Source organism: Ranitomeya variabilis, chromosome 3, assembly GCF_051348905.1.
Source record: "Ranitomeya variabilis isolate aRanVar5 chromosome 3, aRanVar5.hap1, whole genome shotgun sequence".
NCBI lineage: Eukaryota > Metazoa > Chordata > Amphibia > Anura > Dendrobatidae > Ranitomeya > Ranitomeya variabilis.
In genome coordinates, this window is record NC_135234.1 from 253,900,123 (window position 1) to 253,915,309 (window position 15,187).

The 15,187-nt window shown below is 43.3% G+C and overlaps 1 protein-coding gene across 2 annotated transcripts in view; it reads left to right on the forward strand.

The window, feature by feature from the left end:
* KIF21B (kinesin family member 21B) overlaps positions 1-15,187 on the forward strand; it is a 637,471-nt gene that overhangs the window by 212,969 nt on the left and 409,315 nt on the right. Inside the window, exons 12-15 of one of the 2 annotated variants that reach the window (XM_077295392.1) lie at positions 8,266-8,347; positions 11,249-11,342; positions 11,422-11,610; positions 11,809-12,008. In XM_077295392.1, coding sequence (XP_077151507.1) covers positions 8,266-8,347; positions 11,249-11,342; positions 11,422-11,610; positions 11,809-12,008 — 565 coding nt within the window. Of the gene's footprint in view, positions 1-8,265; positions 8,357-11,248; positions 11,343-11,421; positions 11,611-11,808; positions 12,009-15,187 lie in introns of both variants that reach the window. The other variant, XM_077295391.1, reaches the window with a different exon arrangement.

A 15,187-nucleotide genomic window follows, 5' to 3' on the forward strand; every position in this document is an offset into this window, starting at 1 on the left:
TTCTTGATTTCTTTTAGTGTTTCTTAAAGCCAGAAAGTTGCCATTTGAAATGACTTTAGTTTTGTGCCATGTCTGTGATCTGCTTTTTTTCTACAAAATTAGACAATTGAATGAACATCCTCCAAGGCCTCCCTCATTATGTAGTAATGTCTCCCATCTTGGGCTTTTTCCTGGTATATATGTTCCCCATCCTGGCACATTCTAGTATATATGTCCCTCATCCTCGCATGTATAGATATGTCTTTCATCCTGGCATATACTGTATGTCCCTCATCTTGGCTCAATCCTGATATATACACATGACCTCCATATATATCACCCATCTTGGTATATGTATACCTTATCCTTGGCTCCATCCTGGTATATATGTCCCTTATCCTGGGCACCATTTTGGTATATATGTCCTTTTTCCTGGGCCCTATTCTTGTACATATATCCCCCATCCTGGTATATACATCTCCCATTCTGCCTCTGTTCTTAAATAGCAGAAAAAAATGTTTCTACTCACCTTCCCTCACTATACAGCGTTCTCTTTTGAAGTCTGCAGCTGACTTCAGCGTGCAAGTGACGGGAGCGCATGATGTCACTGCTATAAGCCCCCAGTCACGTGCACACCGATGTCGTCTGCTGTTGAAGTTTGCGCTGGCGTCAGTGGGCCCTCATCTACACGGCCCAGTTGCGGTTGTGACCTCTGTGACTGTGATAGCTATTCCCCTGGCTTCACTATCCATCACTGTCACAGTGGAAACACTCTGACCAGAGCAAAGTACAGTGTAGGGTATGTCAGATTTTTTCACTTATGAGAAAAACTGACCCAGTTTCATCAGTAATTTTCATCAGCGTTTCGTCCAAGTCTAATCAGAGTTTAGGCCAAGCGTCATCAGTTTTTCCCGTACGTGAAAAAAAAAAGTTTTCTTACCTTCTATCTAACATGCGCACTCGGATGTCAGTAAACAAGTGAACACACACATATAATTTTATTTTTTTTATTTTTTAATTAAACTACACTTTTCACTTTTGGTGATAGATTTGTGTTAATCTTTAAATGCATTATCAATTACTGACAGCGATAAACAAAAAAAAGTTAAAAAAATTGTTAATCTTTAATAGACCTGCTGTTCGGAAGTAATTAAAATAGTAATGGTAGTTGTGAAGATCTGAGGTTGTGGGTTGTAATAATCTCCAAGGCAGGTTAACAATGCAACTATTTTTTATTCCTTACTAGATGGTGGTCCGATTCTAACGCATCGGGTATTCTAGAATATGTATGTAGTATAAATCCCGCGCCAATATCGCTGATTGGTCGCGGCTGGGCGCGACCAATCAGCGAAGCGGTGTTTAAATCCCGTGCCAATATCGCTGATTGGTCACGGCCGGCCGGACGCGACCAATCAGCGAAGCGGGGTTTAAATCTCACATCAATTCGCAGCCGGACTGCGCCTATCATTGATTGGTCGCGGGCAGCTGGCGCGACCAATCAGCGACGCAAGATTTCCGTTACAGACAAACAGACAGAATTAGACGATTATACAGTATAGATGGTGGCCCAATTCTAACGCATCGGGTATTCTAGAATATGTATGTATATAGCAGCCACATAGTATATAGCACAGCCCACGTAACACAGACAGCCACGTAGTATATAGGTGCCACGTAGTATATAGCAGCCACACAGTATATAACACAGCCACGTAGTATATAACACAGCCCACGCAGTATATAGCAGCCCACGCAGTATATAACACAGGCCACACAGTATATTACACAGCCCACGCAATGTATAACACAGCCCACGCAGTATATAACACAGCCCACGTAATATATAGCACAGCCCATGCAGTATATAACACAGGCCATGCAGTATATAACATAGCCCACGCAGTATATAACACTGCCCACGTAGTATATAGCAGTCACGCAGTATATAACACAGCCCACGCAGTATATAAGACAGTGTGGGCACCACATCCCCGTTAAAAAAAATAATTAAAATAAAAAATATTTATATACTCACCCTCCGCCATCCAGCGAAGCTGTTCCGATCCACGTGCTGCTGCACGTTCCTAGAGATACATTGCGAGACTGCTAAGTCTTCTGAGTAATTTTTTCAATGTATCTCTGGGAACGGAAGCTGGCGGCAGCAGCGCGCGCATCGGCAGACGACGGAAGGTGAGAATAGCCGATTTTTTTTTTATTATTATTTTTAACATTAGATCTTTTTACTATTGATGCTACATAGGTCCGTTAACGCTGCTATTAACCCTGTGTGAGCACTGACTGGAGGGGAGTATGGAGGGGGCACTGACTGCAGGGGAGTAGGGAGCAGCCATTTCACGGCCGGACTGTGCCCGTCGCTGATTGGTCGCGACCAATCAGCGACTTGGTATTTCCATGACAGACAGACAGACAAACAGACGGAAGTGACCCTTAGACAATTATATATAGAGATTATATCTTTTTACTATTGATGCTGCTTAAGCATAAGCAGTATCAATAGTAAATCCCACGCCAATGTCGCTGATTGGTCGCGCCGGCTGGCCGCAACCAATCAGCGAAGCGTGATTTAACTCCTGCGGCAATGTCACTGATTGGTCGCGCCGGCTGACCGCGACCAATCAGCGCAGCGTGATTTAAATCCTGCAGCAATGTCGCTAATTGGTAATGCGCGACCAATCAGCAAAGCGGTGTTTAAATCCCGCACCAATGTCGCTGATTGGTTGCGCCAGCTGGGCTTGACCAATCAGCGAAGCGGTGGAACCGGAGCATTGCGAGCTGCAGGAAAAGCTCCTGCGGAAGCGACAGAAGGTGAGAATATTACGATTTTTTATTTTTTTAATTATTTTTAACATTATATCTTTTTACTATTGATGCTGCATAGGCAGCATCAATAGTAAAAAGTTGGTCTCACTTGTCAAAAGCGGTAACGGACCTGGAAATGCTGCAGGCATAACACATGATGATGTAGCGGTCTCGCGAGACCGCTACGTCATCACCGGTCATTGCCGTAAGGCATTCTTGAGACCAGAGCAGCGCGCAAGGAGCGGGAAAGGCCCAGGCTGGATCCGGGGGCCGCCGGAGGGTGAGTAGATAATGATTTTTTATTATTTTTAACATTATATGTTTTTACTATTGATGCTGCATAGGCAGCATCAATACTAAAAAGTTGGTCACACAGAGGGTTAATGGCAGCGTTAACGGACTGCGTTACACCGCGTTATGCCGCTGTGTAAGGCAGTCCGGTTAATGCTATGTGGGCACTGACTGGGGGGAGTATGGAGGGGACACTGACTGCAGGGGAGTAGGGAGGTGCCAATTTGCGGCCAGACTATGCCTGTTGCTGATTCCAGCTACGCGGGATTTCTGTGACAGACAGACAGACAAACAGACGGAAGTGACCCTTAGACAATTATATAGTAGATATCCATGGTCTGACAGCAATTCTGGGTAGATGGTCACAATGCAATGTCCCATGTCCACAAGATCCCATCCTGGGGCCGATAGTTCCACTGGCCCCGTATCAGGTGATACCCACTGTCTCCCAACTTTTGATTGGTCCACAGATTTTGTATCTTCCACCAGTATAGTCTATAGTCACAGTCCATGCTCCATACCAGGACTGTAGCACATGTCTTCCGCACTAGCTGGCAACAACAGTCCTTAAGATAGTTACTCACATCCAGACAATAGATATCATAGCCGTAGCAAGTGTATTAAGCTCCATCCAGCAACAACAGTCCTTAGGATAGTTCCTCACATCCAGACGATAGATATCAGGACCGTAGGACATGTATCAATCTCCAACCGACAACCACATATGGTACAGTCCCAACTGAGGTTCTCCAAATGTCTTTGTTGGTTCAGTGAGGGGTATAGTAACAGACCTATGCAGACCTATATTCCACCAGATGGAGCCATGGTTCCTTGGACTGTTTCTGAAGAGGATTTCATCGAGAGACACAGACTTTTTATATCCACAGCACCCATTCAGGACATTCTTCCACAGGATTGGACGAAGGTTATTCTTCATTATTTGATTGTTCAAGTAATCTGCATATTTATCCTAAGTGGTGTAGGTTAGTAAGCTGCAGTGGGCTGATGCAATACATAAACAGCATGCATTCACAAATTACCATACAACAAAAGTCAACGTACAATCTCATATGAAACAATGTCTCAATTGAGGCTTCTAACACACTATCAAGAGTAATGGAATGAATGCTTTTACCTTTACCCTTATTCTTCTTATTCTATTTTTGTAGTTATATATCACATGGGGAGATGACATAGGTAAAATTGGACATAAATAGCTAGGGTTTGTGTACTAGGGCTGTTTTTTAATCCAAGTTCAGCACTGGGACCTGCAAATTCGGAAAATTCTGCTTTGGTATTTGCTTGCATTGCTCGGGATATAATTAACGCTGCATTATGTTATTTGTTTACTGCTGCTGTGGAGGTATCCTGTGCTGCGCTGCAGAGGTATGATGTGCTGCGATGCAGCAGTATACTGTGCTGCACTGTGGAGATATGCTGTGCCTTACTGTGGGGGTATGCTGTGCTGTGGAGGTATGTTGTGTTGCGCTGCCGAAGTATGCTGTGCTGCGTTGTGGAGGTATGCTGTGCTGCTCTATGGAGGTATGCTGGGCTGTGGAGGTATGCTGTGCTGCGGAGGTATGCCGTGCTTTGCTGTGGAGGTATGCTGTGCTGCACTGTGCAGGTATGCTGTGCTACGCTGTGGAGGTATGCTGTCCTGCACTGTGAAGGTATGCTGTACTGCTCTGTGGAGGTATGCTGTGCTGCACTGTAAGTATGCTGTGCAGTGGAGCTATGATGTGCTGCACTGTTGAGGTATGCTGTGCTGCACTGTGGAGGTATGCTGTGCTGCACTGTGGAGGTATGCTGTGCTGCACTGGAAGTGGAGCAGCCCCCAAATGCAGGGCAGCGGGATACTCGGTACCGGGTCCCTCGGTCTCGGTTCTGGGGTTGTCACGGTGGCCCGACCCGGTCCGTGGCTCTGCTAAGGGGCGCCCAATTAAAGGTGTAGGTGAAAGTTTGTCAAGTGTTCGTGACGCCACCTGTGGTGTTCGGTCAGGGTGACCGACGCTGCTAGGGGTCCACTGGGGCGATGGAATGGCAGCTAGATGGTGTAACTTCCCACAGGTGAAGTATGTCCCCAGGGCTTCCCTTGATGAGTAGATGGTGATGGTGTAGGTCGCAGTAAATGACGAGGACACAGGGTTGCAGTCTCTTTACCTTTTTACTGAAGGCTTCGGCATCCACAATCCAGAGCACTGCTAACAGGGCTGGCTGAGACCGGCCGGTCCGAAGGCACATCCAGAGTTCCCTTTGCAAGTGGAAATCAGTAGCCTTCCTACTAGCGCCTGTGTGTTGTAGTACCTCCCTGCTGAGCACTACGGGATAGTCCTCACAACTGTTGTGTATGTTTCTGTTCTTTCTCTCCGTCCCCCAGATGGTTTGGATAGGACGCACCCGTATGACGGGGTAGGCCTGGAGTTATTTTATAGGGACCCTAGAGACGCCCCTCCCCCACAATTGCCTCCGTTGTCTTCATTAGGTGTAAAGGTGAGACAGCCAACCTAGAGTTAACTGCCCTGCCGTAGTTCAAAGTAATGCGTAGAGCCTGTTACTTCCTCGGTGTTCCGGCCGCCGGCTACGCGCCTCAGAAGGATGTTGCCGATCTTGGGGCACGACTCCTCCTGGTTCTATCTCCTTTGTGCTGTGATCTCGTTTCTCACTTCTCCACAATATACTTTGCTTCGTGTCCTTTCTTAGGATGCCGCTGCAATAAGGTGCAGGCACGGCTCCGTAACGATCTGTCTCGTGCTAGGCCACTACCAGGATCCCACCCCTGACAGGGACCTCCCTGAATCTTCCCAAGCAACGCTCTGCTCTCACTAGATGTTACCTGGGCAAAACCCAGTCAGCTTCTCTCTAGCTTCCTATCCGACTCCCAGTTTTACCAGAGTGTGAGGAGTGGCCTAATACATAGAACCTTTTGCTCCCCCTGGTGGCCGGAGTGTGAAGTGTAGTGTGTGACTGTGATACCTGGTCAGGTGAACTCCTTTAGTGCCATCAGACGTACCATCACTCCCCTTAGCGGCAGAGCGACAATACTGCAACGACCAGGACTCTGGGGCACTGCAGAAGTATGCTGTGCTGCGCTGTGGAGGTATGATGTGCTGCACTGCGGAGGTGTGCTGCGCTGTGGAGGTATGATGTGCTGCATGTGGAGGTATGCTGTGCTGCGCTGTGGAGGTATGATGTGCTGCACTGCGGCGGTATGCTGTGCTGTGGAGGTATGATGTGCTGCACTGTGGAGGTATGATGTGCTGCACTGTGGAGGTATGCTGTGCTGCGCTGTGGAGGTATGATGTGCTGCACTGCGGAGGTATGCTATGCTGTGGAGGTATGATGTGCTGCACTGTGGAGGTATGATGTGCTGCACTGTGGAGGTATGCTGTGCTGCGCTGTGGAGGTATGATGTGATGCACTGCGGAGGTATGCTGTGCTGTGGAGGTATGATGTGCTGCACTGTGGAGGTATGATGTACTGCACTGTGAAGGTATGCTGTGCTGCGCTGTGGAGGTATGATGTGCTGCCCTATGGAGGTATGCTATGCTACACTGTGGTTTTGCTTGGCATTGCTTGGGAGGTATTTTGCCCAGCACGATGATATTTGCTTGGGTACTCCTGGGGAGTTGTGCTTGCATCATGGTATTGGCACAATTGGTGAGTTTTTTTGTGCTGCAATATTTTATTGGGCCCTTCTAGAGAGTTACTTTATGCAGTGCTGTGGTACTTTATGCTCTTGGCTGGGTATTTTGTGCTGCGCTGTGGCATTTGTTTGGCACTGCTGGGCAGATATTTGGTGCTTTACTGTGGTATTTAGCATTGCTGGGGCAGAATGTTGACCTGCACTGTAGTGCTGCAGTATGGCTTTACTGGAAATGTATTTTGTGTTGCACTGTAGTGTTTTTTTTGCAATTCTGGGGAGGTATTTGGTGCTGCAATATGGTTTTTGTTTGGTAATAGTTGTCAGGATTTCCTTAGTATTGCACAGGAAATAGAATTATTATCACTGCATCAGAAACTGGCAGAAGCTCTCATCTGTGCAATACTAAGAGGGGAAATGGCAAAAGCCCACAGGAAAGGTCACAGCTACAGCCTGGCTTAGTGTGTTCTCCTGAGACGAGATGTGTCTCAGGTAAATACTGTGAGGACTCTGCAGTCGCGTCTTCTGTTCCTGCTATTGGACGGCAGGAGAGTAGCAGTGCTGAAGAGCTTGACCCAAGTGTAACCCAGACGATGCACTGTGCTGCTTATCTCTTGTGCTCGGCTAGCCGACGCTGCTATTCTCCTGCAACTAAAGAATTATCTGTGTTCATGTGACAGATATCTCGTCTCAGGAGAACTCGCTGAGCCAGTTATCAGCTCTGACCCTCTCTTTGAGCATGTACTTTTTTTCCCTGTATGACGTTCCAGAATTTTGATTGGCCAGTGTCATAGAAGAGAAAAAGTGAATGCCGACGGAGACATTCTGTTGTATATATCTAGTTGATTGGAGGGTGCTTTGCATGTTGGACATGTTTATTACTAGTGTGCATAAATTTGGAATGGGGGACACAAAAAAGTTGATAATTGGAGGAGGTACACAGGTTATATTTAAAAATCCAGTGACAGGTACTCTTTAACCTGACTTAACAGCTGCTAAGATCGACACATGACATAACATTATAAATATATGGGCCTATTCATCAAATAATTTTCAGCAGAATTCTATCATAAAACTGTTAAAATATTTGCACCAGTTATAGTTCTGCAAAAATTTAGCGACTTTGGCAATTTTTTGCCAGTTCGGCCAAATGTTTAAAACAGCGGTGAAGCTTTGTTTAGTAGTAGGCAACAGTCAAGCACAATTGACAAACTCCTCATAAATTTTGTCTAGTCCCTGGCCAGAGTACATTTCTTGCAGTGTTGCACGCCTCTTAATGAATTTGCCGAATCTTACTCTACTTCACGGTACATCAAGAGTCTTTGCAGTGTTGTCAACCCTTCTTAATTCACTTAAGTAGTGCAGCCAATTACTGGCCTTAGCCATGACAGTGACATGTAGTTCACATCCTCTAATAATAACTAAATGACCCTGCCCTACAGCCAAAGAGTGAGATGCAGAAAATAGGAAATGCCAATTTTCTCCATTCTCTTACTAACGAGTTTTTTACTACCTACTGTTTCTTTTTATCACAGGTCTGAAGTAAAGAATATTAAGAAAAGAGAGAAACATCACTATGAAAACAGTGAAGAAACAGATGAAAATGAAGGAGAAGCGGTAAGAGAGGTGTGAAATACTGAAACATTTTATTTTTCTACAACATATAAAGAGGTTGTGTGTGAAAAATACAACAAAACTCATCAGTTATATACCCAGCCATTCTGATGCTGGTGCTCTGGTAATCCGTGGCAGTCTTTGCACTGCACTACATCCACGGAATACATCAGCAGGAATGTGCCATATATGCAAGAATCAATGCTGAGTGGGCTGTTGTAGCAGTCACATGAAGTGCAGCACATCTGCCAAGGAACAAAATAAAGAGAGACCAGATCTGACTGCATGTAGTTCTATAAAATGTCTTTTCTGGACAAAATTATACATAGGCAGTCACACTTTTACCACTGACATCTTTCTGAATCAATTTGATATTTCCATAATGAATACACCTATTGATTTACAGTATATCCAGTTTCAGACTATAAGCTTTTTTGTAATCATTTACAAAACTTTTGATCAGTGGTTGAGAAGCTTTGTGACATCGGTAGGGTTGCATTCAGATATCCATGTGTCATGGTCCATGATTCACAATCTGGCTGTACGTCTCCCAACCCAAACTGAACAGTCAAGGTGCAGGAGGAAAAAGGTTCTCAGCCACTGGAACATCTAGTCAGGAATATTAAATGCACACTCTTATTTAAAATGCAGTCTCTTTTATTAGAAAACCAGGTGCAGATAGACATATGTTCAAAAACAACTAAATTGCAGGATATCAAAGCGACATTTTGACCCAGTCCCAGGTCTTATTCACATAGTCGCTCTTAGTACATGAAGGGTGTCTTTAGAAAGGTTGTAGCCCCAGCTGGGTTGAAGTGGAAAGGTCTATAGTTATTTTGTGTGGTGAATAAAGAGCTCCCTCGCCTCTAATTGTGCACGCATATATCATATTGATAGCCTACTGAAAATAGCCAGCGTGTTTGAAATTTACATTTTCCCCAAAATCGTATTTGAAGATAACACATATACAGATAAGGACTCTGTTCTTCCCACATATTAATGCCTTGCTTATTCCCATGGATAAAAAAAACCTGCCATTTTTTAAATATAAAAGTAGTGGTATGATTGTATAGGTGATTTTTTCCCCAAAAAGAATAGTACCTGTTTTTGTAAAATTCTGATGTATCAATCATGAGAAATGTAGCAAACTAGGATGGAATTGCAGTAAGACTGGTTCTTTCAACCGCATTGACACTTCCCTTTGTCTTGACCATTCTATAATGCATACAGTAAGTGTACAGTTAGGTCGAGAAATATTTGGACAGTGACCAAATCTTCATAATTTGGGTTCTGCATACCGCTATTTTTCATTTAAAATTAAGCAACTGAAATACAATTGAATTGTAGACTTTCAGGTTTAATTTAAGGGTTGAACAAAAATATCTTGTGTAACATTTAATAACTGTAACCATTTTTCTACAAAGCCTCCTCATTTCAGTCACTCAAAAGTAATTGGATAAATTTACTTTACTATAAATACAATTTTCATTTTTAATACTTTGTAAAGAATCGTCTGCAGGCAATGAAGCCATGGACAACACCAAACATGGGTTTCCTGCTTTAATATGCCTTCACTGCCACTGACTTCAGTTGTTGCTTGTTTGTGGGTCTTCCTGTCTTAAGATTTGTCTTAAGCATGTGAAATGCATGCTTGATGGGGTTGAGATCTGGTGATTGATTTGGCCATTGCAGATTATTGCACTTCTTTGCCTTAAAAAGAAGTGTACTGTACTGTGAAGAATCGTCCAATCAACCTTACTGCATTTGGTTGATGTCAAAGCCTTTTTGAGTTCCTAAGCTCTCCACTGCGTCCTTATTTTTTCAGAATATGCTAAACTATTGATTTGACCTCTCATAACATTTCTGCTATCTCTCTCCTGGATTTCTACTTTTTTAGCCTAATGATGGTCTGTTTCTCTTTCACTGAAAATGTAGAGCTGGAAACACCATAAGCACAACAGGGTCTTATCCGGATTAAAATTGAGACAATGTGAGCAAAAGTGTTCACCACGTTGGGTTGTGTGATCACAACCACTGAAAAGGCTTATGCTGCTGCAAACCCACACCTATGAGGACATCAAGGAAAATAGGTTAAATCTGTGCTGCCGGCGGAAGAGAGATGATGAGTCAGGAATCCATGAATGTGGTTTATTGGTATATTGGACACTTGATATTTGCTTTCCTTGAGATCTCATTTGAGCACATGTTGTGGTTTTACAGCAACAGCTTCAAAATGCAAATGCCACACCTGAAATCAGCTCCAGACCTTTTACCTGCTTAATTGATGATGGATTGATTAGGGAATAGCCAATGCAGCCCTTTATAAAGTTTTTGAGATAATTGTCCAATTACTTATAGTCCCTTTTAAATAGCGGCAGCTACATATTAAAGAGCTGTAATTCCTGAACCCTTAATCAAATTAGGATGTGCATACCCTCAAATTAATGCTGAGAGTCTGCACTTGCTGGACACAAGAGAGCCGACTTTTTATCATGTCCTACAGTATTACAACAGTAATTATATATACAAAAATTTATACAATGACATACTGTATATCCAAGAATGATTTTTTTTAATTGATAATCATAGTTTTATTTAAAATCATCAAAATATAATGGTTTTGGGTCATTTATACAATTAATGCCATTTAATGGATCCAACTATTTTCAAACTCTATAACACTGTGACTCTTTAGCATTTAGGGAGTTTTTCACACCTCTATCATGATTTCCTTTTATTATATAAACTACAGTGCAGTGTCCATAGGACAGATACCACTGGACTCCATTGATCTGTAATTGGGTCCATTGGTTTCTGCCATTTTGCTATTAATATAAGACACAAATGTGAACATAGTCTTACCTGTTAAAAAAAAATGTAATTAAATGTATTGTTGTTATTTAGGAAGATGAACAAGAAGAGAGTGAATGTGATGACGAAGAAAGTGAGGACAGTAGGGAGAGCGATGCGGAGTCTGATTCAGAGCCTGAGGAGAAAGGTGAGAAAGAGTTATGGTAGCCTTACTTTGTAAAACTATCCAATGAAGGTGCTACAATTGGTTTTTTTAAATGCCTCAGGTTCAATTGGAGGTGATCTAGCTGACCTGACCTGCGAGATTGAAATTAAGCAGCGCCTAATTGAAGAACTGGAACAAAGTCAGCGACGGCTCCAGACGCTCAAACTTCAATATGAGGAGAAACTTCAGCAGCTACAAAGTCGAATTCGAGACACACAGCTGGAGAGGGATCGTGTGCTTCGGGAGCTTAGTATGGGATACACCGTATTTAAAAACCTGACATATCTCCATTGATATTTTAGTGCTTGGAACCCATATTTATGTAATCTTGTACCGTGCTTTTATTTTATTTTAAACTACAACCCGCAGCCATTCTTTTTGACCATTTCATTCCATAGTACCATGCTTACTATATGTCACATACATCTCAAGACCGTTGATCCTACAGGCTCTATGGAGTGCTATACAGAAGAGAAAGCTAATAAGATCCGTGCTGATTATGAGAAGCGATTGCGAGAGATGAACAGAGACCTGCAGAAGTTACAGTTAGCTCAGAGGGAGCATGCACGTCTTCTCAAGAATCAGTCACGCTATGAGCGAGAGTTACGGAAGCTACAGGGAGAACTTAGTGACATGAAAAAAGCCAAGGTAAGATCCTGGACAAGAGGATATTATTTAAACTAGATGGTGGCCCGATTCTAACGCATCGGGTATTCTAGAATATGTATGTATATATATACAGAAGCCACATAGCATATAGCAGAGGCCACGTAACACAGACAGCCACGTAGTATATAGCACAGCCATGTAGTATATAAGAGCCACATAGTATATAAAACAGCCACGTAGTATATAGCACAGCCATGTAGTATATAAGAGCCACATAGTATATGAAACAGCCACGTAGTATATAACACAGCCCACGTAGTATATAACACAGCCCACGTAGTATATAACACAGCCCACGTAGTATATAACACTGCCCACGTAGTATATAACACAGCTCACGTAGTATATAACACTGCCCACATAGTATATAACACAGTCCACTTAGTATATAACACTGCCCAGGTAGTATATAACACTGCCACGTAGTACATAACACAGCCCACATAGTATATAACACTGCGCACGTAGTATATAATATTGATCACGTAGTATATAACACTGCCCACGTAGTATATAACACTGCCACGTAGTATATAACGCAGCCCACGTAGTATATAACACTGTCCACGTAGTATATAACACAGACTGCCATTCAGTATATAGCACAGGCCATGCAGTATATAACACTGCCCACGTAGTATATAACACTGCCCACGTAGAATATAACACTGCCCACGTAGTATATAACAGCCCACGTAGTATATAACACTGCACATGTAGTATATAACACTGTGCACGTAGTATATAACACTGCCCACAAAGTATATAACACAGACAGCCATGCAGTATATAACACAGGCCACACAGTATATACCACTGCCCACGTAGTATATATCACAGCCCACGTAGTATATAACACTGCCCACGTAGTATATAACACTGCCGACATAGTATATAACACTGCCCACAAAGTATGTAACACAGACAGCCACGCAGTATATAACACAGGCCACGCAGTATATACCACTACCCACGTAGTATATAACACTGCACACGTAGAATATAACACTGCCCACGTAGTATATAACACTGCACATGTAGTATATAACACAGCCCATGTAGTATATAACACTGCCCACGTAGTATATAACACAGCCCATGTAATACATAGCATCCACGCAGTATATAACACTGCCCACGTAGTATATAACACTGCCCACGTAGTATATAACACTGCCCACGTAGTATATAACACAGCCCACATAGTATATAACACTGCCCATGTAGTATATAACACAGCCCACGTAGTATATAACACTGCCCACGTAGTATATAACACTGACAATGTAGTATATAACACAGCCCACGTAGTATATAACACTGCCCACGTAGTATATAACACTGCCACGTAGTATATAACACTGCCCACGTAGTGTATAACACTGCGCACGTAGTATATAACACAGCCCACGTAATATATAGCATCCACGCAGTATATAATACAGCCCACGTAGTATTTAACATTGCCCACGTAGTATATAAAATTGCCCACGTAGTATATAACACTGCCCACGCAGTATATAACACAGGCCACACAGTATATAACACTGCCCACATAGTATATAGCAGCCTCACATTATATAACACAGCCCAAGTACTATATAGCACCATATCCCTGTTAAAAAACGGATGAAAATAAAAAATAGTTATATGCGCACCCTCCGGCGTCCAGTGAAGCTGTCCCTATGCGCGCGATGCGGCCGCCAGCTTCCGTTCCCAGCGATGCATTGTGAAATTACTCAGATGACTTAGCGGTCTCGCGAGACGGCTATGTCATCATCTCGGGAGACCGCAATGCAAGGACGGAGTGTCGCGATAAGCGGGAAAGGCGCCGGAAGGTGAGTATATAATGATTTTTTTTTTCTTATTTTTAACATTAGATCTTTTTACATTGATGCTGCATAGGCGGCATCAATAGTAAAAAGTTGGTCACACAGGGTTAATAGCAGCGTCAATGGACTGCGTGACACCGCGGCATAACGCGGTGTAACGCAGCCATTAACCCTGTGTGAGCGCTGACTGGAGGGGCACTGACAGAGAGTAGGAAGGGGCGAATTCGGGGCCGGACTGTGCCCGTCACTGATTGGTCGCAGCCTGCCGGCCGCAACCAATCAGCGACGCAGGATTTCCGTGACAGACAGACAGACAGAAAGACAGACAGACAAACAGAAGGAAGTGCCCCTTAGACGATTATATGTATAGATGTATAAATGTATTTAAAGGGTTGTTGTTTACTTATAATGGAGGTTTTATCAATAGGTGAATATCACTGCCTGTACTAGGTCTTATGTGTTTGTTAGACTCACCACGCCCCTTCCTGTGATAAGCAGCTTACTGTCAATAGACATTGTACACAGAAAGCTGTGGAGTGGGTGGGGTTAGCTTTCTCAGCTTTGCTATATGCTAGATCTAAAATATCTGATTGTGTCTTAAATGATGCAACCATTCAACTAGAGCCGGGTATTGATGCGAGAGACTCGTGCGAGTTTCTCGCATTGCACTCGCAAGTGTGACCCCAGCCTAAGAGATACATTGTTGGAATCAAGGTCTCTTTTCCTACATTATGCTGCTCTGGGATAACATAACAAAAACCTGTTAATAGATTTCCTTTAATTGGTTTCCCTGCTCTTTGAAATTAAAGTAAAGAGGGATGTGTGAGAGCAAAGCTACCACAGATTCAGAAGAATACGAAACAGAAACTGGGAACGAAAGAAAGCGCAATAGGACTTTAACTGGTAAAACAGAGGTGGCAAGGAAAGGAATCCACTCACCTTGCATGGTTGCTACAGAGAAACATGTAACTGGCATGAAATATATATGAGCTGCTGCAAGGACACCGGTCACTGGACGGACCAAACAGAATAATCGGGGAGGAGATGTCACTCATTCGCAGCTGAACATGACTCCACAATGGTTTCCAACAGATAAAAGTTATAACATTTATTGTACAGGTTTACAGGGTCACTTGTACAATAAATGTTATAACTTTTATCCGTTGGAAACCACTGTGGATTTATCTTCAGCAGCACATGAGTGACATTTCCTTCCAGATTCAGATGAATAATAGAGAAAAGCTACCACATTTACAGAAGAACTTCTTAGATAGAAGAAATGTGTGTGAAATATCATAGTCACATAGGTGCATGGCTGATTACAGC